Raw genomic sequence first — 24498 nt, forward strand, 5'->3', positions numbered from 1 at the left:
ATCGGTGCGTGCTTCCGTGCTTGTGTCTCTGTCTTTCTCGAGCGTTCTTGGCGTTCAAGACACATTACAGCAGAAACACTTCCTTTCATTTCATATTTCTCCTATCATCGTCCTATCCTCAACAAAATCACTCAAATAGAAATTAGTTAAGTTTAAGTTTACATGTACAATGTTTTAGTAAACAAAATATATTTCTATAGTTAAAATTTGTGAAATTCTTATTTTCATTCAATTCCTTGTTCCTATTGTGCAATTTAATAATATTCATATCAATAAATATTCTACCGAGAAAAAGACGTTGTCACGTAAAATTTTCGCCCGTAAAACCGACTTTACAGGCAACCGATTTTTTTTTTGTCATTTCAAGTGTTTATATTTCTGATACATACGAACTATGATAGACATTTTCTGTGTTAACATTGATCGTAGCCTGTGTATATCAGAAATACATACTTGAAATTGCACAGATCTTTTTAGTAATTTTTATTCAAAAATCTCAAAATACTAGCGAAAATATGGTTTCTTAATAAATTTTTATTTCAAGGATACATGATGGATTTTGAAAAAATAATTTCAATACATGAATTTTTAATTTAACATCTGTTAATAGAAGTACAAAAAAATGAATCGCATTATATCCTGAATTTTGGCAACTAATTGAAAGTTTAAAAGTCGGATATCTGCTATAGCTCATTTTGCACATTCGTGGGTGTGGCATTGCACCGACAACTTGTATAAGATATGGTAGGTCGAAACCTAAATCGACTGCCACGTCCTCCAGCAAACTTAGAAGACCTGTGACATACCATAAGAAGAATCTGGATGAGTATTCTGCAATATTATACAGATCACTTAATTCGATCAATGCCCATAGAGTAACTGAGTGTATAGAAAACCAAGAAGGAGCTACTCATTATTAATTTTTTAATGAAAGTGAAGTTGCAAATTTGGTTATGTTATCAAATAATAAGAATATTATAATGTATTCTTCTATAAACAAATATTTCAAAAAATATTTGTCCTTCTAGGTGTTGCATGTTTTTTGGCAATCAGTATATCAAGCCACACATAAGTACGAGTCTGGTCACGTTACTTTTTATAATTTTATAAATTGTAATTTTATATTGTAAACAAACTAGACCTACGACAAGATAATAAAATATATTGAACACGATAATTACGGTTTTTTGGTTTTATGTTTTATTTAATGATATAATTCAGTTTACCGCGTAATTGGATCTTATCGGAAATTAGTTTAATTATACGCTTCGACGATGTTAATTGGGAAGAGATAATGCAAGAAAAAGTAAACTAAACTTAAAATGTTCTCATTAGATTCAAGGTTCGAACCATAAAGTTAACTATTATGTTTTTACCACTCGAACTAGATACATTGCTTCTTAGAATAATTATTATTAACGACGACCTAAGTAATTTTTTATAGAATAGAATCTCTAGTTAGTCTTTTTTCTTCATACTTTACTTTTTCTCTTTTACTTTATCGAATCCAGCTCAAATAACATCTGTGAAATACGTGAGAAAAAATGCTTGAAATTTAAGCTTAAACTATCATTCATAACTGACAATTTCAAAATTTTATAACGCTATTTTATCCTGGAGAAGAAAATAAAGTTGTTAAAAAAGCAGCAAAGAAAGATAAAAGAAAGTGGGCAGAAAATATTGTTGAAATATTTGAATATCAAATAATGAGAGAATTATTTAATATCACTAAAAAACTAGCCAACCAAAGATATGCCTCCTAGCAACCAATTTTAAAAACCAATACAGGTGAAGATGTATCATTGCTACAGGAACAAGTCAAAAGATGATGCGAATATTTCAGTGAGTTTCTAGGTGCAGTCTTAACACTACCAGAAGACGCACAAAATATAAACCCCAATGTCAACAAACTAAAAATTAACACCAATGAACCAACTTCTTCTTCTAGTACCGACTCCTCTAATAAAGGTTGGCTATAACCACTGCAAATTCATCTTTATCTTCTACTTTTCTTAAAAGCGTCTGTGTGCTTAACCCGGTTCAGTCGCGAATGTTTTTTAGCCAGTATATTTGTCTTCGACCAGGACCCCCTTTTCCTTTGATTTTACCCTTCATAATTAGCTGCAACAACTCGTACTTATCATTTCTACGTATGTGCCCCAAATATGCTGTATTTCTCTTTTAATGGTGGTCAACAGTTCTCTGTTTCTTCCCATTCTGTGCAACACCATTTCGTTCGTAATATGATCGGTCCATGGTATTTTCAAAATGCTTTCTAAAGCCACATCCCAAAAGCTTCTAGTTTTCTCATTAAGTCAACATTAACAATCCAAACTCCGGCACCATAAAGAAGAATAGTGCGGATATAACATTTTACCATCCGATATCGAATTTTGAGATTGAGTCTTTGGTTACTCAGAAATTTCCTCATCTTCAAAGCTGTTCTTGATCGAATTTCTGATTTCGGATTTAGATCTTTAGTAATCCAGACTCCTAAGTACTTCACTTTGTCCACTTGCTCAATATCTTCATTTTTTATCTGATATTATCTTGTTATTACTTTACCACCTTTAAATTAGCACGCCTTCGATGGATAGGATATGTAATTAGGCGAGATGAAGATGCAACGATCAGAAAAAATTTCGACCGAAGAGGACCAGTAGAAAGACAAGCCAGAGGAAGACAAAAACTTAGGAATCAAGATAACATAGAGGATGATCTAAAATCCATCGGAGTTAAAGCATGGAGAAGAGTTGCCACAGACCGGGGCGAATGGAAGATTGTTCTGAAGAAGGCTTTGGCTCATAACGAGCTGTAATGCCACTGATGATAATGATGACTTTACCACTTTTATTGGTGGTACAATGGTTATGAGTAAGTAACCAAAAATGACAAATCCTTACATCCTATTTGTGTGAGTATTGCATTTATATAAAAAACTTTTTAAAATTTGGTTTGTGGTGTAATATGTTATACAAATAAGTTAAAGCTAGTGTGTCACGCCTAGTGTGTTATGAACACACTAGGCGTGAATATGGGCAGTGGGTAATATTTTTTTTGTCTGGTAATCTTATAATATCAACCTATTTTTATTGTTTTAGTGGTATTACTTTTTAAGAAGCATTAACTACGGTTGAAAACGACGACCATCAAGATTTAAATGAAATATTTATAGAACCTCCAGATCCAAATGTACTAACTGACGAGGACTCTGGTGATGAGGAAGTAGGAGTAGTTGATAACCTAACCGGTAGACAATTACGTGCAGGTAAGTGCAGAGATTGTGATGAATTCATATAATAAGAGTCAGGATCAGTTAGAATATGAGAGGGATGAATAGCAAATAAATGACTCGGTTCATGAAGTAGCTGAAACCATAGAAAATTCTATCAAAAAATCTGCAAAAAAAAAGCTTATCTAGAGACTGAATGCATAGCAGGTGATATAGTACCATCCTTCTTCGATTTTTCTTCACTTTCTTATAAAAAATATAAAGATTAAGGTCCATTTGATATATTTCGCTTGATTATAGATTTACAACGTTTTACGATTTTTTTGTGAATAAAGTAATAAGTATGCTGCTTCAAAAAATTGTTCAGATTTCAATGTGATCCCTGAAGAGATTCAAGTTTTCTTAGCCATACTAATTTTGTCTGGTTACAATACAGTACCTTCAAAGAGAAACTATTAGGACTCACAAGGGGATCTGCGATGGACAATTCAGTTGTGGCCGCTGCATCTACTGCTTATGGTGTTCAATCAATTACATACGTCCAGCGTTATTCTCGAGAACAGAAAAAAAAATTTCAGTCATGCGTCCATCACTATTTACTTACTACAAGAAGGATATGGGGGTACAGTGGGTGTTAAAAAGAAAATCTGGTTGTGATATGTCTCAACTGGATTTTAGAAGAAGCATCGTTCAGGTTATTTTGCAGAAATATGGTGTTGCTTCCAGAGGTGCTGGTCGTCCGCGTGGTTTCAAATCTGAACTAGATGGCAAAGTTGGCAGAGAGATAAGACTTGATCGAAGAAATCATTTGGTGGAGCCTTGTAACAAAAGACGGTGCTGTGGATTGGACTGCAAAAAAAAACTGTTCGAACACAATGTGGAAAGTGTCGGACTCTGTATCGATTGTTTCGGAACTTTTCATAAAATGTAATCAAAAATAAATTTTTATCAGAAAGAGTATTTTTGTACCTCACATACGCCTAACGTGATCATATGAACACGGGGTCCTGTAAGGACCCCTTTCAAAAGATAAAGAAATTTTTATAAAGTTTTTATAAATATACATATTAAAACAAAAGAGATTTTATACAAATATTTAACAAAAAAATAATTCAGGCGATAATGGGTTAATTCTAAGGTTTGATAATAAAATATTTGCATATAATAATTTTATTTGCCCTTAACGACTTTTATCATACAATCAGCATGTTTGTGGCCTCTACTAGTTAATAGATTAACAGAATAATTTGAATTCAATCTTTTCCTACAGAATTCGATTTTCTCTCTGGTGCCATCTATCAATTAAACCTGGCAAACACCGGAGGTGGCGTGGATGATGCTTACGAGCAGCCATTTTGAAGGCCTTTTAAATGATTAAATGGTAAAAACTAACCAACAAAATTGTACTTTGTTGTTTTATCTGTTTTCTTTGTTTTAAACTAATATGTGTATTGCATAAGTAACTAAAACAGTAATAACAAGTGATTCTGTGTTTTATTCAATCGTTTCAGTGGGAATCAAAGACAAAAACATGTTATTTGGATGGGTTGTTAAAGTAAACAACTGTCAGGAAAAGACTAAAATTGTGAAAATTCCTAATTTTTAATCAACCAGTGATCACTTTAACGAGAAATACTACAGTATTAACAGTTTCATTTAGTTTGGTATAGCAAATTACCAGAAAGATGTGTATTAGGTCTTAAATTGGTGACCTACTTGTTTTTCATAGTTTCTGGTTGTTGTCCCAAGAAGAAACTTGAAGAAGTAATATCCACATTTTTAGTAAAGCAGTTATATTTAAGGTAAATCATCAAATATCATTAAAATGTATAGGTTATATATGAAAAGATTCTTAATATTTTCAAAACTCTTACAAGTCTACTTGTAGTCTAATACTTATCAGAAAAATTTAGTCCCAACATTTTAGACCAGCACTTTTTAGAATGAAAAAGCTAATTGAAAATTAAGGTTCTGAAAACTGGATTTTTATGGCCTTCACATATCTGTTTATTTAAATCTGCTAGCTTATTTTAAATTTCTAGAAACAAAGTCCAAGTCAAATTGTATCAATTAAAACTCAGGTAAAAAATTGGATGGAGGTTGTTAGAACCTGATTAATTTTAATAATAAGATATGTGTATCAAAATAGTTCCTTCACAACCATTTTAACATAATCCTTAACAGACATATTAACACAATTACAAAACAGTTTATAACAGTTAAAAAAATGTATCTTTAACAGTGTAAACTTTCAGTTTTGTATAGTTTCTCAATGATATATTTTTTACCTAATGTCACATCCAAATTCTGATTATCAGTGTTAAATTATTTTTATATAGTCTAATCACTAGAAAATGTGGTTCCTAGTGCTTAGTGTTCGTATGATAAACATAATCACAGCATCAAACACTGCTAGAAATGTTTAAATCAATTAAAATTAATAATCTCCACATAAGTACTGTAACATCAATATAATTCACAAGGTATTTTCAAAGCCAGTTTTACCAATAATTTAGACCCAATGAACAATTTCCTAAAATTAACACTCCTATAATGTATATTGTAATACCACACTGATTCACAAAAATTGTTAAAAACATGTACTAGGCACTTTGCGAAACTTAATATTCAATAACAAATATTTAATATATTATACCTAATGAAGAACACCAATATTAACAATATAATTAATGGCAAATTATTATCCACTATCGATATTATATACGCAGAAGTAGAGTTTGTACACATATTTTAATGTTGGCCCATACATGATCTTAATCTTTTAATATAATGGCTCATTTACAAAATGCCCTTATACATACACTTGTGAATCAACAATTGATTAACATGAGTATGGAGAAACAATTTATGAGATCATGGTACTTCTCCATATTTTCGTCGTATTAGAATTTAAAACTGCACATGTCCTATCTGTATATTGTTTGTTTCCTGATAAACTTGTTGGTCTACATTACTAGATAGACTTTTAGATCTGTTTAGGCTGCGTTTTATAGGTATACAACAGTCTAGCCTACTGTATTTTACCATTTATTTGAAATGTAGCAAGTAAAATATTGTAAGATGTAGCTGAAATATTAAAAGACTTCTGTCACAGTATGAATTGTATTGTTGTATTGAATAGGTTAAAGAATAGCATCCCAATACCAAAAAAACATAGAATGTGATCTAAATAAAGAAAATTACATAAAAATGATCATGATCTTTTTTTGTACTTATCAATGAGAAAAAATTCACCCTGTTTCTGTATGCAGATTCCCTAGATAACAAGAAGAGCCAATAAGGATCTTATTTCATTCATGTCAGTTGATGTCCATTTCTTACTCTTGATTGATTTTCTCTATTTTTTTGAAGTTATACATTGGAAATTTGTATGGGAGTGCAACAGCAAAATCATTACATATGTAAGATATAGGTAAGAGTGAGACAGAAGATATATTTTCTCTCTTTCTCTCTCAAGAATAAAAATGTTCCTTTTGTAAATATATTTAATATTTATTAATATTATTATTATTTTTCCATTCTGTTCAGATTAGTCTTGAGCCTCGTTAGGCATGTATTAAATTATAAATTAAAACTTGTATTTTGTATCTGTCAATGTCAGACGAATTGACAGTTGTATCACGAAACAATATTTTTATTTTATTAATATTATCATGGTAAATTAAACATATGCATAAGTAAGTTATGTATATTGTCATTTTTTAATACTTATGAATATTGCATTTTAATTTGTATTGTATTATTATATTAAATTATGTTGCAGTGCTTTTGTATTGTATTTTTATATTAATAACAAAATAAACAATGAATTTTACTGCGGAAAATACATGTGTAAAAAATTTTTTTTGCATTCAACTCCTTTCATACATACCTACATGAAAATAAAAATATACATTTTCATCAAAACATTGATTCAATCCTTCATTTACTAAGCAAACGATGCACCATATACCTAATTCTGTTTCTCGTTCTGCTCTCTCTTACCTATAGCATTACATTTGTAATTATTGTGCAGATTGACTCCCATATAAATTTGTAACGGCGAACATGTGTATAGAAGTATTACTTCTACCAGCAGCCAGCAGTCCCACTGGACTGCCACATCCGTTTTTTTTTAATATTCAAATACTGTCCAGAGTAATGATTTGTTTCCACAATGATTTTAATTATCAGCTCATCAGTAAAATAGTCTTCACCAATAAGATTATTTTTATTCAAATAATTATCTTTTTTATAATTTTAGAGAGAAAAATGAGTTTTACAGAAAGCGATAAGAGGGAGGCCAAGCAATTTGTAGAATTTTACATTGATAATATTGAGAATCACAGTAACTATTTCCAATATTATTTATCTGAAGATGTTGTGCTCGATTGGTTTGGAAAGACAATCAAAAAAGAAAAGAATGTTACTGCTTTCTTAAAGGATCAAATGGGTTCTGTGAATCATTTCCTTTCTGATGCAGTTCCGGTTGGGAAGATTGGTTTCAGGGATACTCATATTATTAAAGTCCCAAGGTAACTTTGTAGATTATTATAAAAAAAGTTTTATGTATTAGCTATTACTATTAATATTAATATCTATTTTGTTCACTTTAAAGGAAGTTTCACTCAACTATGACCAGTTATCAGTTTAGTCAGTTGTACTAATGCACCAGAGATACCTGTAAAGGTTTGCAACTAATTGTTTCCTAAATTTTCATAAAATTTACTTTTTATATTAACATACACCTTTCCATGTGGTGAGTTTATTAATGAATTTTGTGGAAATTTAGAAAATAGTTGCAGAAAATAGCGATAATTTTTATTTTCCAACTGGACCCTAGTGTATTACTTTATGTTACAAAAGATTACTTATTAAGTTAGCAGTCTTAGATTAGAACCTTAAACATTTTTGTAGGACACAAAAGATGATTCCTCTTGCCTTAATGAGCCCCCCAAGGCCGATCCAGCTAAGAAGTGAAACTACAACCCCCAAGAAACGACCATTGCCTTCATCAAGTAACAACAGAAGAGAACTTCGCAGTAAATATCCCAAAGAACAGGGCCAAGGAGATGGTCCTCACAATAATACGGAAATCCCCAGTTCACCTAGAAAGAAATTAAAAACCCCCTATGAAGTTTCTTTAGAAAGTATTGAAACTTTAGAGAATGAGTGCGATTCAACAGAAAGTAGTCATAAACTTAAATATGTGTTATGCCAAGGTAAGTTTATAAATAACAAAATCTTGTTACTACTTTAATATACAGGTGCTTCTTTTCCCATTACAGTATCATCCTTTTTGAACATCACTCTTATCACACTTATCTTCTTTCATGTATTGAATCCAAACTATACTTTGCTCATGTTTTATTTTGGATGAGGATTTTTTATTTATCCTATTTACATCTTTGTGCCCATATCTAAGTCCTTTATCGTTTTTGATTATATTTTTAGTTCTTTATCTGTCTTTTTGCCTATTTACCTTATTTACTTTTTTCAATCTTCACTATGTATATAATTTGATTCAAATATTCGAATGTCATTGTTAAAATGTTAAATATTAGTTTAAATCATATTTGTATTATGTAATATTGTCCATTTCTTCACCTTCTCCAGTCTTTATTGAAGCTTTGAAAATTATCTCCCAGTGTTATATTTGATAAGGTAATAATGAAACAGCAAACTGTTAAGGAATTGATATGAAAACACTATTCTCTTATTTTATTTCTAAAGTGAACATTTTGACTTACAATTATTTTCATATGTTTAGTTCTGTCCTTGCATTTAATTTATACAAATAGTGTGAACTATGATATATACCTAATACTAGCTATAATCAGCTCTAACTCTCAACTTTTTTTATTTGATTTTTTACTACCTCAGTAGGTATAGCAAAAAGGAGAGAGTGCAGCACCTTTTAGTGCTACAACCATATCGAGTGTCGTGGACAGGAGATAGATCTTCATAAAACTTCTAACTCTCACTATTGTTCCATATGCCATACCTCGAGCAACTGCGTTGGTCTCTAGGCTAAATTGAGTGTAAGAAACCATATCAGTAAATGCTTATTAAGTATCAGAAATTATCCAGAATGGTAAAAATGAACTGAGTCCTCAGTCTTGAATTTGAATCTTCAAAAAGTGATCATTCTTGGGCACCCCTTCAATGGGGAGAGGGCGCGAAGAGTTCCCAATGTACAAAACTTTAAATATATGCCAGAGTAACCTTGAATACTATAGGGAAAGAACGAGGGTAAATGTTGACTTGGTAGAAGAGTCTTAGTTAGTGGAGGAGAATGTCATCTAAGAACTTGTTCAGATTAGCTGTCATCAGACATTCACAGAAGATAGTCACTAGAAGAAGCAATATGTGATAAGATGTGCTTATAAAATAAATAAATCTTGCTATTAAGTTTGTTATTATATAATTATGTATATCAACTTCTACTTTTAGGGGATCTTGAGTTCCATAGACCCAGCCAAAAGAAATATCAGAGTGAAACCAAGTGGAGACGACCGTGTAAACTCAGTGTGGCATATACGTCTCTGGGCAGTAATCAGTATACCATATATTTAATAATATATGAAGGTAATGTAAAGTGTCGTAGAAATTTGATGAAAGAATTTGATGCAGTTGACGCAGAGGAGTCGGAAATTTAGTTGTTTTTATGTTAAGGAGTTTCGTTGTGGGAGTATGAAAGAATAGCCCTATAATTTTATTTATAGTTTTTCAATGCAGCAATTTAATAGATAATTCGCAAATAATGCTAGATAAAATCGGATATTTGTTTCACTCTTCAATTTTTATAACTTTTGAATTATTAACCAACTAAACAACAAGTTTTAGTATACTATATGATTACCTCAACACATTATTGTGTGTTCTCTACGTTTGGCTTGTTTAAATAATAGTCATAATTGTGATTAACTAACTGTTAAGCCCACTTTTCCGCTTTTTGATTAAACATAACATTGAAATCTCAAGAACTTCAAGGTCCATAGCTCCCAGCTTTCAATCCCCACGTTGGGTGCCAATATATAAACGCTAATCAACGAAAAATTAACGTGCAAACTACAATGTGTAACCTACAGCCAACGTTTATAATAATTCCTGCCAGCTCAGATTTTCTGAGTAATAGTTTCGACCTTCCTTAAAAAATGCACAGTTCTAAATTGAAACAAACTAAATAATTCAAAAAGTATATTGAAAAAAGTCCAATAAATGTTTAACCAAGTCGAAATCGGTAATTAGTTAATAGAGAAATAACTTCTAGCTCTATTGATACTCCTTCTTTTGCGGCGGCTTTGAAGTGATTACAGTGAAACTTGGTTATAGCGGCATTGAAGGGTCCAGTAAAAAAATGACGCTCTATGAGAGTGACGTTAAAAAAGAGGTTAAAAAAAAATGAAATTTTAATGATTCAAAATTTTATTACAGCATTATTTATTATTACAGCTGCATTTAGCATAACAAAATTAAATCGTCTACTGAAATGTAGGAGTCCAAATTTTTGTATCAACTCCGACAAAGGCATTTCGCCACCCTCGTAAATATCCTGAACATTGAGTCAATTTAGCTTGACGAAAGCACTTACAAATTGGCACTGACGACACCGCACTCCACGCATTATCTAAAAACTGAACTGCATCAAGGATGGTAATGTTCACGGGTTCCCCATTGCCCATGCAAAAAATCATTCTTTTCAAAAGTTGTTTCCGATAATGGCACTTTAAACTTCTTATGACTCCTTGGTCCATAGGCTGCAAGACACTCGTACCGTTGGCTGGTAAGAAAACTAGGTTGATATTGGACAAATTAAGCGTGGGGCACAGTTGTCAACTAAGAGAAGAATTTTTCTCCTTGAAAAGAGAGTTCCTTGTCCCACTTTTTCAATTCTTCTTCAAAAATATCAGAAGTCATCTACGCTTTTTTGTTGGCTGTGGAGTTTACAAGCAATGTTTTTATGTTTTTGAAACATCTAGGATGTAAACTTTTCCCAATAACCAAAATCTTTTTTTTCTCTGTAGGCGTTTGCACGTACAAAAGCCGTGACTCTTTGTTTGAAAGTTTTCTACCGACACATTTTTGTCGGAGTATCAGAACTGCGACACTTCTTAAACCATTTGAGTAAAGCTGAATCTACATCACGAATGCACTTCTTAATCTTTTTTAAAATTTTCTCTCTCCTAATTAAAAGGCTAAAATTTTGTCCATGTTTTTTAGGATTGAGACGACAGTCAAATTAACAAGTCTAAATTGCCGACATACATCACCAATTTTTCGACCACTTTCAAATGCTCTTATAACACGCCTTTTATCTTTAATAGGCAAACCTTCTTTTAGTACTACAACTTGCCATATTAAAAAATAAAAAGTTAATTACTAAATTAAAATCTAAAAACAAAACGAGCCGAACACAATTTCACGGTAGCGAAAATTTCTTAAACTGACTGTTCTGAAACAGCAAATTTGACTGTTGGGATGGCACTGATAAATGAGAAATCAAGGAGCTGTTAAGGTCACATACCTGTACACAGAAAGGATAATCGGGCTTTCTTACATTCTTGGAAGGAATGCCGCAAAGCCGCAAACGCATTGCACTTTATTCTTCATAAAATAAAAAACGACAACCTGCTGTAAAATTTTATGACGCTATAGACGAGGCTTACTTTATCTTTAGCCGATAAAACCGGGTTTTTAATAATTTTTGACGTTATAACCGAGATAACGTAACTACCGAGGCCATAATATCACAAGTTCCACTGTAGTTTGAATTCTTCTTAGTTGTTAACCTGATGCAGGTATCGTGACATCATGAAGCTATTAGCTAAATTTCCCAATGTTTCTCCACGTTTTTCTATTTTCTGCCATTCTAGCACATTCTGACAATGGAGCGCCAATGGTAGCAACAATGTGGTCCATGTATCCTGTGGGAAATCTACCTCTATTTCTTTTGCCTTCTACTTTTCCCTGGATGGTAAGTTTTTCAAGACCATTTCTTCGAAGCACATGTCCAAAATAGCTTATTATTTGTTCTGATATTTGTGTTCTTAGTCTTTTCTTTATGTTTAGCTGGTCCAGTATGGATTCATTTGTTCTTCGGGCCACCCATGGTATTCTCAGCATTCGTCTCCAGCAGTACATCTCAAATACATCTATGTTCTTTTTGTCTTTCTCAGTAAGGGTCCAGCATTCCGATGCATAAGTAAAAACTGGAAAAACTAGACTTCTTACTAGTCTCATTTTTGTATCGGTAGTTATTTCATGGCTTTTCCAAATTTTTGTTAATTTTGCCATAGCGCTTTTTGCGATTGCTGACCGCCGCTTTATTTCTTCAGTACAGCCTCCTTTGTTGATTATTAATGAGCCCATATACACAAATTTATCTACAACAGCGATATTGTTTATCATGACCAGATGATTTTGATTGTTGTTAGCTCTGTCAATTATCATGATTCTCGTTTTATCTCTGTTTATTTTAAGGCCCATCGTTAAGCTTACGTCTTCTATCCGATGTAGCAGGTGATTCAATTCAGCTTCAGAACTAGCGAGGATAGTAGTATCATCTGCATATCTCAAGTTGCAAATCTTCTTCCCGCCAATGGTGATGCCACCGTTCCAGTCCTCAGTAGCTTTCCGCATTATCCATTCACCATAGATGTTAAATAGAATTGGGCTTAGTATGCAGCCTTGTCTCACGCCCTTTGTGACCCTGAAACTATCGGTTAATTCCCCATTTATTGTTGAATATTGTATGTAGTTTGAATATTTGCAAACAAATGCCATAAGGGGCAAGTTGTAGCTGAGCGGTAAAAATGTAACGGAAAATTGACTAACAGGGCATAAAATAATTTCTTAAGAAATACACTTTTCTTAGTCTTTTCAGCTAATAGCTGTAGTCACATTGGTCGAATATACACAAGACACAACAATTATGTGTGTACAGGTAATTCAGAATTTAAAAGTTGTAAAAATTATTATTTGTGAAATGTCAATGATAACGTTACATTTTTTTATGTGATACTTATTTAAAATATATTTAAGTAATACATTTCCAAATTAAATAAAAATATACAATATGTTTGGTATTTGATTACCTAATAATTTGACAAATAATTTGTTGATATTTTTACTTTGGTTGGTTAATTTTATAAATAATCCTGTAGTATAAAAACAACGTATCATTCAAATTCGTTAAATTGCTGTATTGTTTATATTTTTGCAGTTAGTAGCAATTTTGTTTTATTATCCAGAGTTTTCAAAGTATACAAAAAAGTCAAAGAGATAATATTATTTTTACAATTAAAATTAAATAGGATTGTCTAAATGTCTCTCATACTTCTATTTATTAGATAGATTATATTAAAAATAATTGATGCTTTAATTATAATAATTGGTGAAATTTAGATATTGGTACGTTGAAAGATAATATTTTTACATAAAGCAATTGTTTCTGTAACCAATCGTATGTAAAAAGATGACTACTGAAAAGCTCTTTGCACTTTTTCTATGTAATGTCTTCCTAGTTTTGCATTAATATTACAATATTTTTAGATTTGGGTGTACCACTGGTAGTTTTTAATGTGATCTATTTTCCTACATTTTCAGAGTCTTTTATATTTCTTATTTTGTAGAAAGCAGCTGTTGTTTAAGTGTCGTATACCCTTCTTTTATTCTGAAACAGCTTAGAAATATGTCTTTACATACAAGGTGATAAATCCTCGAACACACTGTAGGAAAATCTGATTATGCGAATTATCAGTGTTGTTGTAAGGAGCATAAAAATTGTTGTTACAGTAAAAAAGTACAAAAACCCAGTTTTAATGATAAATATTCATTGGTTTCTAAAACCAAATTGGTTTTCTCAAGATTTCATTCGCATCTGTGTGTGATTCTGTTGTAAAGTATTCAAAGGAAAAAATGTTTTTTTATTATTTTTTTAGGTCTTTTTAAAATTTTTATTGGATTTCAGATGTTATCATATTATTGGTCTTTCGTTTCATATTCCAATAAACTTTGTCTCTACCAAAGAAAAATAAACAGTTCCTTACCTCATCCAAGTTTTCTTTAGTTAATTGAACTGACAACAACATAAGGATGGTGTTGTATCAACAAAGACATACGGGAGATTTTGAACTTTGCTTTTGTTTTAATCGTACTATTAAACGTACTTTAGGTATTAAGTATTTTTTTATATTAATAAAGCAAATATTTTTCATTATCTTTTTTGTCTTTCTAGAGCAAGTAAAGAATTAAAGACAAATTTAAATCTGGCTGGCCAGATCTAATAACCCAATATCTAAGTTTCACACAAATTACTGTATCGTGTTTGTCTAACTTCTCCTCCTACCTTATTTTCTGACCTTTCGGGAAAACTTTGAAATTACGAATGGGCGTCATCATTTTCTAAGATAATTTTATTTTAAATTGGATCATATGGCAAGTAATATCTTGTACCTTTCGAGTGCTTTACAGTGACACCTACACAATTAATAATTTCAAGTTAAATGTTGTTGCAGTCTATTTTGTAAACAATAAAAATTAGCTTAATTAATTTTGTGGAACTGAACTTAGCTTCATGTTCGGTTTTTGATGAAATTCAATGACGTAAGTATTAAAAATTACCTTCTTTTTCGTCTTTATAGAGGGGGTCTGAAATCTTCAAAAGATATCTCAGTTCAGGATGGCGTCTGACTGGCCTTCAGCGCTCCGGAAGCGGAATGGCCGCCGAGCAACACTTCCAAAGTACTACCTTCATTTATCCACAACCTGTCAGCAAGGAGACTCCCTGTCCATTTTCGCCTTTTTTGTTCTCAAAAATCGGACCCCTGACTCACTTGTTCGTCTCTTATCAAAATGTATTCCCTATACCTTTAATTTTCCTTTAACACCTTTCCTTCTTATCTTAGCCGTTGGTCCTATTCTATTTCTTCCTCTTCTTTCTTCTTGATCACTGTTCGGATGTAATTCTGTACACAAGTCCAACTTTCTTTATTTTCAATTATTCTCTCACTGTCACAAAATTCACACCTGCCTCTCTTTCCATCCTGTTCCTTTCTACTATAAGTCTGTTGCACTCCAGCATCGTATGTGTCACAGTGTCTCGGTATCAGCAGCGTAGACATTCATTCATATGAGCCTTTCGGAACCTAAAGAGATAGGCCCCAAAATACCCGTGTCTTGTGGTCACCTGCGTTAGGAAATAATCTAGTCGCCTGTGACCACAATCTACCGAATCTCTTAGGTTCGGGATCAGCATCTTTGTCCACTTTGTCAGATCTTCCTTATTGTTTTATTCTTCTTGCCGTCCTTTAATTGAACTTTCTTTTTTTTTGTCTTCTCTTGGCCATAGTAAGGTCTAGAACTTTTGTCTCATATAGCTTTTTTCGTGATCATCACACATCCAGTGATGGCCCACAAGGCTGCCGCAGACAAAGTCTTGTAGGCGGATGCTACTCGCAGCAGATTTGTTCTGTCCACTTGTCATGAGCATCTTCAGACCTTTTTTGTACTGTAATTTTAAATGAAATCTCATAATGTCACACATTGAAGATTCATTCAAAAATTTCATCAATTTCATAATAATTATTTCATTAAATGCTGATGTTGCCTGTTCTTTTCGAGATCTAACAACTTAACCAGGATTTAAGTCCGACTTTAGCTAGGAACCCAGGTATTTAAACTTCTCGGACATCCTCATCATGGACAATAAATAAATATTTCATTAGATTCGTGTAAAACATGTCTGTAATTGAAAACATTTTTGCCATAGATGTATGAATTCGTATAAAAATGTTTGGCAGATCGAAATGTCAATGTATAGTCAAAAATATTGAAAAAAAAAGAAAAAATTTCTAGAGAATATGATGTGAGATTTTTGGATTGAAACTCATAATCGTATAGTAATGGATGAAAATAACTTAACACAAGTTTATGTAATATTACTTGCCAAATGATTCCAAATAAAATTATCTTACAAAATACGCCCACTCATCATTTTGAGTGATTACGGCGCCGAAACTTCATACAGACAATCAGCATATACCTTAGTTCAGTTATCGAGAAGGAGGAGAATTTACACATATACTTACCGTATACGTTCAAGTATTCTATATCAATAGCTCTATAAGATTTAGCTTAGTGCAATTGTTTGTTTAAATTGAATCTTTAGGAGCGAACAAACATTGCAGGTTCTTTTGTTTAAATATGTTTGATCTTATATTTGTTGGTTGTACCTGTCAGTGCAAATTGTGTATAGATTTGTAATTTCTTTTTTCGAAATTGGTAATATTCGAAAAATTTAGCGTGTATGTGCATGAAATATGATTGGATATGTGAGATCAGAAGAAGTAACAGTATTTAAAATAAGCAATTTCGATCTATTAACACAATAGTTTTCTTTTTTAACGTTTCATTAAGTTGGTGTGATAATTTGTGTATATTTTGCAACGCGGAATATTCCACTACCTATATTTAGCAGCTTTTTGTTTCAAAATATAGAATATTTAATCAACAACGATCCTGTGTCGACTCGGTAGCTCAGCGGACTAGTAGACCCATGTCAACGTGAGTAATTACTTTTGTAGGTTAATGGAGTCACACGCTGTCGTGACTCGCAGAGAAATATTTGAAGTACAACAACAATATAAAATTAAATAGATCGGATCGACCGGTGGGTGAGTTAAATGTATAGTATAGCAAGCAGCTCGATGACGCTCACTAGTTGATATCTAACTGAAGGCGTTAGGACAAAAACTAAAACATTAATCTAATCAACTGTTTGTATTGCTGATGTATCACGTATCTTTACTGTGCCAGCTGTGATGCCACCTCTACCGATTTTTAGGTATAGTAAAATTCCACTATTTGGAAGAGTGATTTCATCGTTTAAACTACGAATGTCCTTAAATTTAAATGTACTCAGACCCGTTTAATTTGCGTTTTCTCATCAGAAATCATAGAATGTATAATTAGTACATTTATTTGGGCTTCTCTATAGCAGACGTAACCACAAGATGCCGTACACTGTAGCCGATTCTTGTTCACAAGTAGCAGTTATGGTCATACAAACCTGAATTCTTCAACGCAGCGATTATTACCGACATAAAAATTCCAAAAAAATGAGTTTTTTCAATAGTAAAAATTGAGCACAAAATTGTATTGAAATAAATTTTATTTACATGTTCAGTTTTGTTACATATCTAAGTTTATAAAATAAAAATTGATATGTTACATTTCATTCCCATTCCGTTTCAAAAACTTGGCAACTTGGGAATTTGTAAAGCATCGTAGCGGTAATACCACCGCACCTGCCGAAGCAAGAAACGTTCATTTACATAGGCGGTGCTGGCGGGAGTGCTTATGTTGCCTTTTGTGATTATATTTTTTGCGGTTGAAGTTTGTGGTGATAATTCTAGTGTTATTGGAGTTTGTCGTTTCTCAAGAAACGGAGTATCTCTCTCAAGTGATCTATTTTTGGTATGCATTTACACATTATAGTCCTTAACCAAATAGGTTGAGGAGGGGAGAACTGTTTGTCTCAAGTTGGTTAAAGACTATAAAGTGGTTTCGTTGAAGACTATAAAGTGTAAATGCATACCAAAAATAGATCACTTGAGAAAGGCACTCTGCCGAAACAGCTGTAGTGATATGACTTTATAATAAATTTTGTGGAAGCTTCGAAAACAAAGTTTTCAGTGTCTTATTGTTACGTAAAATGAATTTGCATCAAGAAACGGTCGAATCCATCAATTACAGCTTTTTGCTTATGGCATTATGTATTTTTAGGGGAATGTAGGGAATAAGCCACAAAATATATTTAAATGTTTAATTTACTGTTTCGATCTCTATAAAGAGACCATTTTCAGATATATAAATGATAGATATATTTATTTTTTATAGCTTTTTGCTTGTGGAATTCTGTATTTTTAGGAAGAATTTTGAAAATAAGCCACAATATATCTATTTACATGGTTAATTTACTGACGTTTCGATCTCTATTCTAGAGACCGTTTTTAAAGTTAGAAAAAAAGAAGAAAATAAATAAAAAACAAATAAAATAAATGTAACTATCGTATATATCTTTGAAAACGGTCTTTGGATATAGAGATCGAAACGTCAGTAAAAACCCGTAAATAAATTTTTATTGTGGCCGATTTCGAACAAATAATATTTAAAAAATATAATATAATTAACGTTGAGATAAAAGTGAGTGTACGCCACTGGATTTTCATACGTCTTTCCCCACTTCTCTGTCTTCAAACGATGAAATCACTCTTCCAAATAGTGGAATTATAGTATAGTTCGTCTGATTCGATAGTTTATTCGTACCGAGATTTTGATTCTTACTATCATTTTACCCCAAATGTACATATTTTATTAAGTACAAAAGTGCATTTTAAGAGAAATCAACCTAATAAAATCGGCAAATTTAAAAATCCTAAACGTTCCTCTATTCGAATATTTTAAAATCATCATCTTTACTTAACTGGCGTGTCTTTGACAGTATTTTTTATGGCAATTACTTTCCAATTATGATTTCCAATAGCGAACATAAATCAAACAATTATTATGTACCCAAATGGCGAATCGCCAATGTAGATTGGATTGGCTGGTATCTCGAAAAATAACGTCCACTCCTTTCCCTTTTTGATGACGTAGACGAATCTCTGAACCTTCTTGTCCATTGCATCACCTCTGCAGCTGAACTATATATTGGCAAAACTACTATAACCTATACGCGGAAGAAACTACCATGGTGGACTAAGAATTGTGAGCAGCCAACGTATTAAGTGCCATTTCCTACTATTGGACTACCTGTTCATGTTTCTCTCTTCACTTTTCGGATTGATACCATAAGAATTTATGTCTGGGTTCTTAACTCTTTACGTATTTGATACGTATTTGAGCATATTCACTGCCTCTCTTATAATATGGTTTTGGGCTAAGGATCTCCTTCCTGTTTATTTTACAGGTTTGGCCCCAAGTTGCTGATCCATCTGTTATGGCTGGTATTATGAGGCTGTTAGCCATACTTCGTTGTCAGGCATAACTTGCTATTACTGTTGGGTTTGTATTTATGGCTGTATTGTTTCACTAACTTATGTCAACAATTTGGAGCCTCGATGGACTTGCCCTTGAGGCTGTATCGACCCCTGTAAAGAATAACGTTGTAACCATTAAAAAAAGATACCAATTTCAATTTCTTTGATTTACTTTTTTATGTACATGTGACATTTTTTCAGTACAAGAAGTATTTATGTAAATGTTAAACTCTTTTTAGAATAAAGCCCACTATTTTAGATTAGAGGATAGCTATTTGAACTGTGTCTGTTTTTGATAAAAATATAATGTTTCATCGAATAATCTTCTAACTGCACTTACAACGTTCTTGTCGGAAAGGTTAATATGTATTTCAAATAATTGCTCGTTGTAGGTTATGAAATAATAACAGTTTTTTGTGATAGGTGGCAGGGATGAACTGGCTTCGACATAAACTGTGCAGATCATCATATTTTGCGTTGTTTATCCCGAGATAGGGCGAATATGCTGGAAATAGGTTTCTGTAGCAATTTTAACTTAATTTTTTTATCGGAAAGAAAATCATATTGAATATTCACTGCGCCAGGATTTGTTTCAGAAATATTTATGTATTTCACCATGGTTCAGACAATTTTTTCGTTTTTTTTTCATTTATATACCAATTTTGAAATATTGTCATAAGTTTTTTAAAATAAAATATATTGTCTTTATGTACTTCAGTTACCAAATACGGTTTACCTGTTGTTCTTGCAGATCTTATTAAGCTTTGTTTAATCCATTGTTCGAAAAAACTGTTTGGTTCTTTTTAGGTCGCTCTATTAAGGCGTGCTTGGAATCTCCCTCAATTTGAGGAGCAGGTGCAAGAGAATACATTGTAAATATTATTACATTTTTTGAAACCTTAGTTTGAATGAAATTATAAACTCTGCTACTGCTTTCGTTATCCCCCTTCTTTCATATAGTTCCATCCCATATGTACCAAAATCCTACATTGTGTCCTATGTCAAATATTGTGAAATTATAAACGCATAATTTTCGTTTATAATAAAACATTGACAGTTCAGATTGAGGTGTGATGAGAACTTTCAACAAACAACTATAGTTTCCAGTGAATTTTTAGCGATCTCTTTATCCGTTTCCTTAAGTTATCTTACAACAAACAGTCTTATTAGCAATGTAGTTAGTGTACTTCAGATCTATCTCTGCTTTTCGTCTTCGCGTGCATTTCGGTAAACAGAAGGTACGTGGCTCTTTTTTTTTGGTTTAAAACTCCGTATTAAATTCACTGTTTAATATTTCATCCATTCGGTATTAAAATCAAAAAAATTTGAAATATTTAGTGTCTCTTAAAAATTTTTGTTGTATTTTTTAAGGTAATGTGACTCTAGGTCTATTCTATAACTTAGAAGTCTAGTCTATAACTTAGAAGCCAATGCAACGAATAAACTTGTAACAACAGTTACGGTGTAGTTTTTGAAATATGAGATTTATTTTGATACAGTATTTCTCGACGAAAATTGTATTGGATTAAACGTTGTATCTGCAGTTACTCAATTATTCTACAAATAGTTCAAATATTTTTTATATTTACGGTATTATTCCATTCGGAATCTTTCTTATAAATGTAGTTACGGCCACACCGACGATATTGGCAGATAGAGTATCAAAAGTTGTACAAGAACACTGTAACTCAAATACGCCTAAAATTAGTTACATCGTTATTCTATGCAGGGGTTGATATGAAGTGATCTTGCGATCTTACATTTATATATAATAATTTGTAAGATTATTTACCGAAAACAAAATTTAGGTGATGGCAGCATTGCAGTGTCAGTGGAAATGGATATTATGCTGCATATATTTCGGTTTCCGTTGAAATTTATTTGCGACTGAACTTTATCGACAGCGGAAACCAAAAACACAGCGAAATTTACCGTCACTAATTGCAACGGAGCTTAAGACCGTATCTTGTAGGCCAATTCATAGGTTGTGACATGTCGAGCTATCTTGCCGATATCACTGCGTTTTAACAAAGTGATTAAATTCCGAAACCAAATAGTCATTGCAGATGTCTCTATCATTGACTGTAACGTTCTGGTCAGCATTGTTTTTAGTAGTACTAGTACTAAAAGTAGGGGCACATGCAATAAAGCACACCAAACTGTTAGTGCTCCTGGATGTAACTGTGCATCAATATTTGTTTGAGAATTATCTTCCCTCCAAAGTAGTTTTGCATATTTATAGCTTATTAAACAAAAATAAGTTTCATTGTTGAACAAGATTTCAACAATGATAATCAGGATCTCGTTTTGGGCCCATTCAGCGAGTGTTACTGTACTCGGTGGTCGTGAGTGCTTAATTTTTACACAAATTGGATTTTATAAGCTCACAAATAAAGAGTACCCAGCTCGCCTGGCTGATCAGTCAATCTATCCTCTTTTATCAACTATTTTGTCTAACATGATCCAAGGAAAATTAGAAGAACTTGTTTACCAATTTAATTTTAAAAACAAATTCTGATAATGTGTTGTTGATATTTATTGCATGTGTTATTGCCTGTGACCATGTAAACTATGAAAATCTTTTTATTTTTATCACTTAGATTCCCTAAAATTTATTTCTTTATACCTACTATTTAAGACATGTTACATTGTTATTAAAATAATAGTATAGCATTTCTAGGACCAATTGTAGCTCCAAATGAAAAGCTATGTTACTAGTAAATTACACATTTTGGCAATTATTGTTCTATTTATACTATTACTTCTTCTGAACAAATAGCATACCGTATACGATGTGATTATAGTGTCCTCAGAGAGTTCACGTGTTCCAAGATTTTAATTTAGATATTGTAGAATATTTTTGAAAATTTTATAATTATATTCGCATGTAAGGTATACCAGTGATAATTGATTCCGTTTCTTTTACCCAGCTGCTCAAATATTAACTTTTTATTATAATATTTCACTGACCATTATCAAATTGGTTCTGAATGTTATAAAAATTGAACTATTTTGCTCTTTGGGTAACCGGGTTTTATATTACAACTACGAGATGTGTTTTTTAAATAAATATCGTTTTTATATGTAAATTTTATCTACTTACTTTGCCACCAATATTAAGGCCGTTAACATATCGACCAATATTTTGTATAACGTCGCCATAGAAGTTTGCGGCCTGATTTGAGAGTCATTGCAACACTGTCTTTTTGAGTCTAGTTCATCCTGGGGCTGACCTCAGAGATAGTGTAGAACCACATGATAATCACTGCTACATCCATCGGGTACATTTGCTGATAGTAAAATTTTTCACGTCCAAATGAAATAATAACCAAATCCTCAGTGATTACTGAAGGTTGCACACTCTGTTACTACAAGATTTTGGCCATTTGCGTCCCATTCCATCATTCAAAATGTTTTATCCGTACACATCACAAATTTGACGGTGAATTTCAACTGCTTTTCATGCCTTTGGCACTGAGACAACGAATATCTGCACGTAATTCACAGTCTGTGGATGCTGTGGTCTTTGTGTTTTGTAGAAATTCCGACAGCAGCGCTGCTACAACGAAATTTCGACACGGTACTTAAGAAGCACGCCTCGTAAATACTGAAGATTGGTCAATCCCGTGATCATAGCTATTTTTATATGACATGAATACTCAATGTTTATTTCTCGATACGTATTATTTTAAACAGACTTTTAAAATGTTACTATGTTCATATGATACAAAATAATTAAATATGTAAACAAATTAAATCATTGTTCAACATTTGGCCAATAAAGTTTAACAAACGAAGGAAGAAAACAGAAAATTATATTAAACTTTCACATATATAAAGTTCCATATTCCATTTATTCTCAAGATCACTAATATTTTTTTTTCGCATTAGCGTATTATGTTAAATGATTGTCCCTTGCCCAATTTGTCGTACTTTTTTTAATTCTCTCTATTATCAAATATTTGAGCTGCTGATTTTACAGAAATGATTTCAATAAAAAATATATTTTTGATAGTGCATGTAGTTTATAATGATCTGAATAATATTAAAAATTGTAATTGTGATGCGATTATAGTGCCACGTTTTAGTGCCTGAAACAAAAAATATCGTATAAATCTTTTTATACAGTGACATTTATAAATTAAATAATAAAAATTAGTGTTACAATATTTACGATGTTTTACTTTACTGGAAGTGAGGGACGTATCCCTTCGTTTCGTCTGCTGAAGTTTAACCATGACTTTCTTATGTATGGCTTTCTGCAAACATGTCTTGGATTGGAAGTTTAATGTTCAAAGGTCAATCTGGCGACATATTAATGTCCGTAGAACAATGCCTAAAGTATATTGGGGCAAATGGATTTGCCTGATAGTGAAAGATGATCTTTTTATAGAACTTCGAAAAATAAGTATGGTACGGAATCTAAGCTACAGCAGATTTTACATAAAAATTAGATATCACAAATATTGTCTTGTCTGTTACATTAACTATTGTATCTGTTTTTCAATGTATCCAGTAAGTTGTTCCATCGTTTTTTTGGTCTTCCCACTGATAGTCTTCCTATTGGAGAACCGTCTCTTGCCGTCTTTACTACTCTATTTCGACTCATGCAACGAAAACTGTAGTAAGTCAATTTTTATATAATTGGAGTTACTGCCTTCTTCTGAATTATTCTATACGTAGCTGTAACATAGAATATTGTAAATCTAGCGGCTGTATAGGCAACTTAAAATACACATATCAGTTTTATAGTATCTCAAATAACCTACTACATTTTCAACGAACACTGCATTAAGTTGAGTTACTGTAATCTTCGCTGCATAATCATCATAATTTTTAAATAATATTTGTCGTATATTGAGTTACTACAGTTTTCTTTGCAAAATGTCTAGATAGTGCTGTGTCTTCTTCGAGTTACTATTGACTTTTTGCATTTTCGTGAATAAGTTTTTGAGGTTATGGACCTACATAAATATTTGCTTGAGCTTTGTGTGAAGAGTGTTTGAAGTTAGAAAGTAATTCTATCGTGATAACTGAGGTGTTGAATAAAATTATTAATTATGCAGAGAAGCAATGTCATTTCAACTATCATGATATCGAAAATTCCGACTGTTCTGATGAGGAACCACATTATGTTCCTACTGATGATAATGCTGAATCATATGGTGAAAAACAACATAGTAGTAATAAATATAAACTAAAAAGAAAAATGGCAATGCCAAA

At 32.1% G+C, this 24498-nt stretch overlaps 1 protein-coding gene across 1 annotated transcript; it reads left to right on the plus strand.

Moving 5' to 3' along the window:
* Positions 1-4589: 4589 nt before the first annotated feature.
* On the plus strand, positions 4590-23444 carry LOC140437645 (uncharacterized). The gene is made up of 4 exons (XM_072527273.1): positions 4590-5034; positions 7497-7767; positions 8150-8454; positions 9686-23444. The coding sequence occupies exons 2-4, from the start codon at positions 7505-7507 to the stop codon at positions 9889-9891; spliced, it is 774 nt and encodes a 257-aa protein (XP_072383374.1). The 5' UTR covers positions 4590-5034; positions 7497-7504; the 3' UTR covers positions 9892-23444.
* The last annotated feature ends 1054 nt before the right edge of the window (positions 23445-24498 follow it).

This window comes from Diabrotica undecimpunctata, chromosome 3 (assembly GCF_040954645.1).
Source record: "Diabrotica undecimpunctata isolate CICGRU chromosome 3, icDiaUnde3, whole genome shotgun sequence".
Taxonomy (NCBI): domain Eukaryota; kingdom Metazoa; phylum Arthropoda; class Insecta; order Coleoptera; family Chrysomelidae; genus Diabrotica; species Diabrotica undecimpunctata.

What these genes read in the sequence shown, in the direction of transcription:
- LOC140437645 (XM_072527273.1), top strand. Translation starts at nt 7,505, where the DNA reads ATGAGTTTTACAGAAAGCGATAAGAGGGAGGCCAAGCAATTTGTAGAA. An exon ending in CATATTATTAAAGTCCCAAG is followed by an intron (nt 7,768 to 8,149) that starts GTAACTTTGTAG and finishes ACATTTTTGTAG; the next exon opens with GACACAAAAGATGATTCCTC. An exon ending in TAAATATGTGTTATGCCAAG is followed by an intron (nt 8,455 to 9,685) that starts GTAAGTTTATAA and finishes TTCTACTTTTAG; the next exon opens with GGGATCTTGAGTTCCATAGA.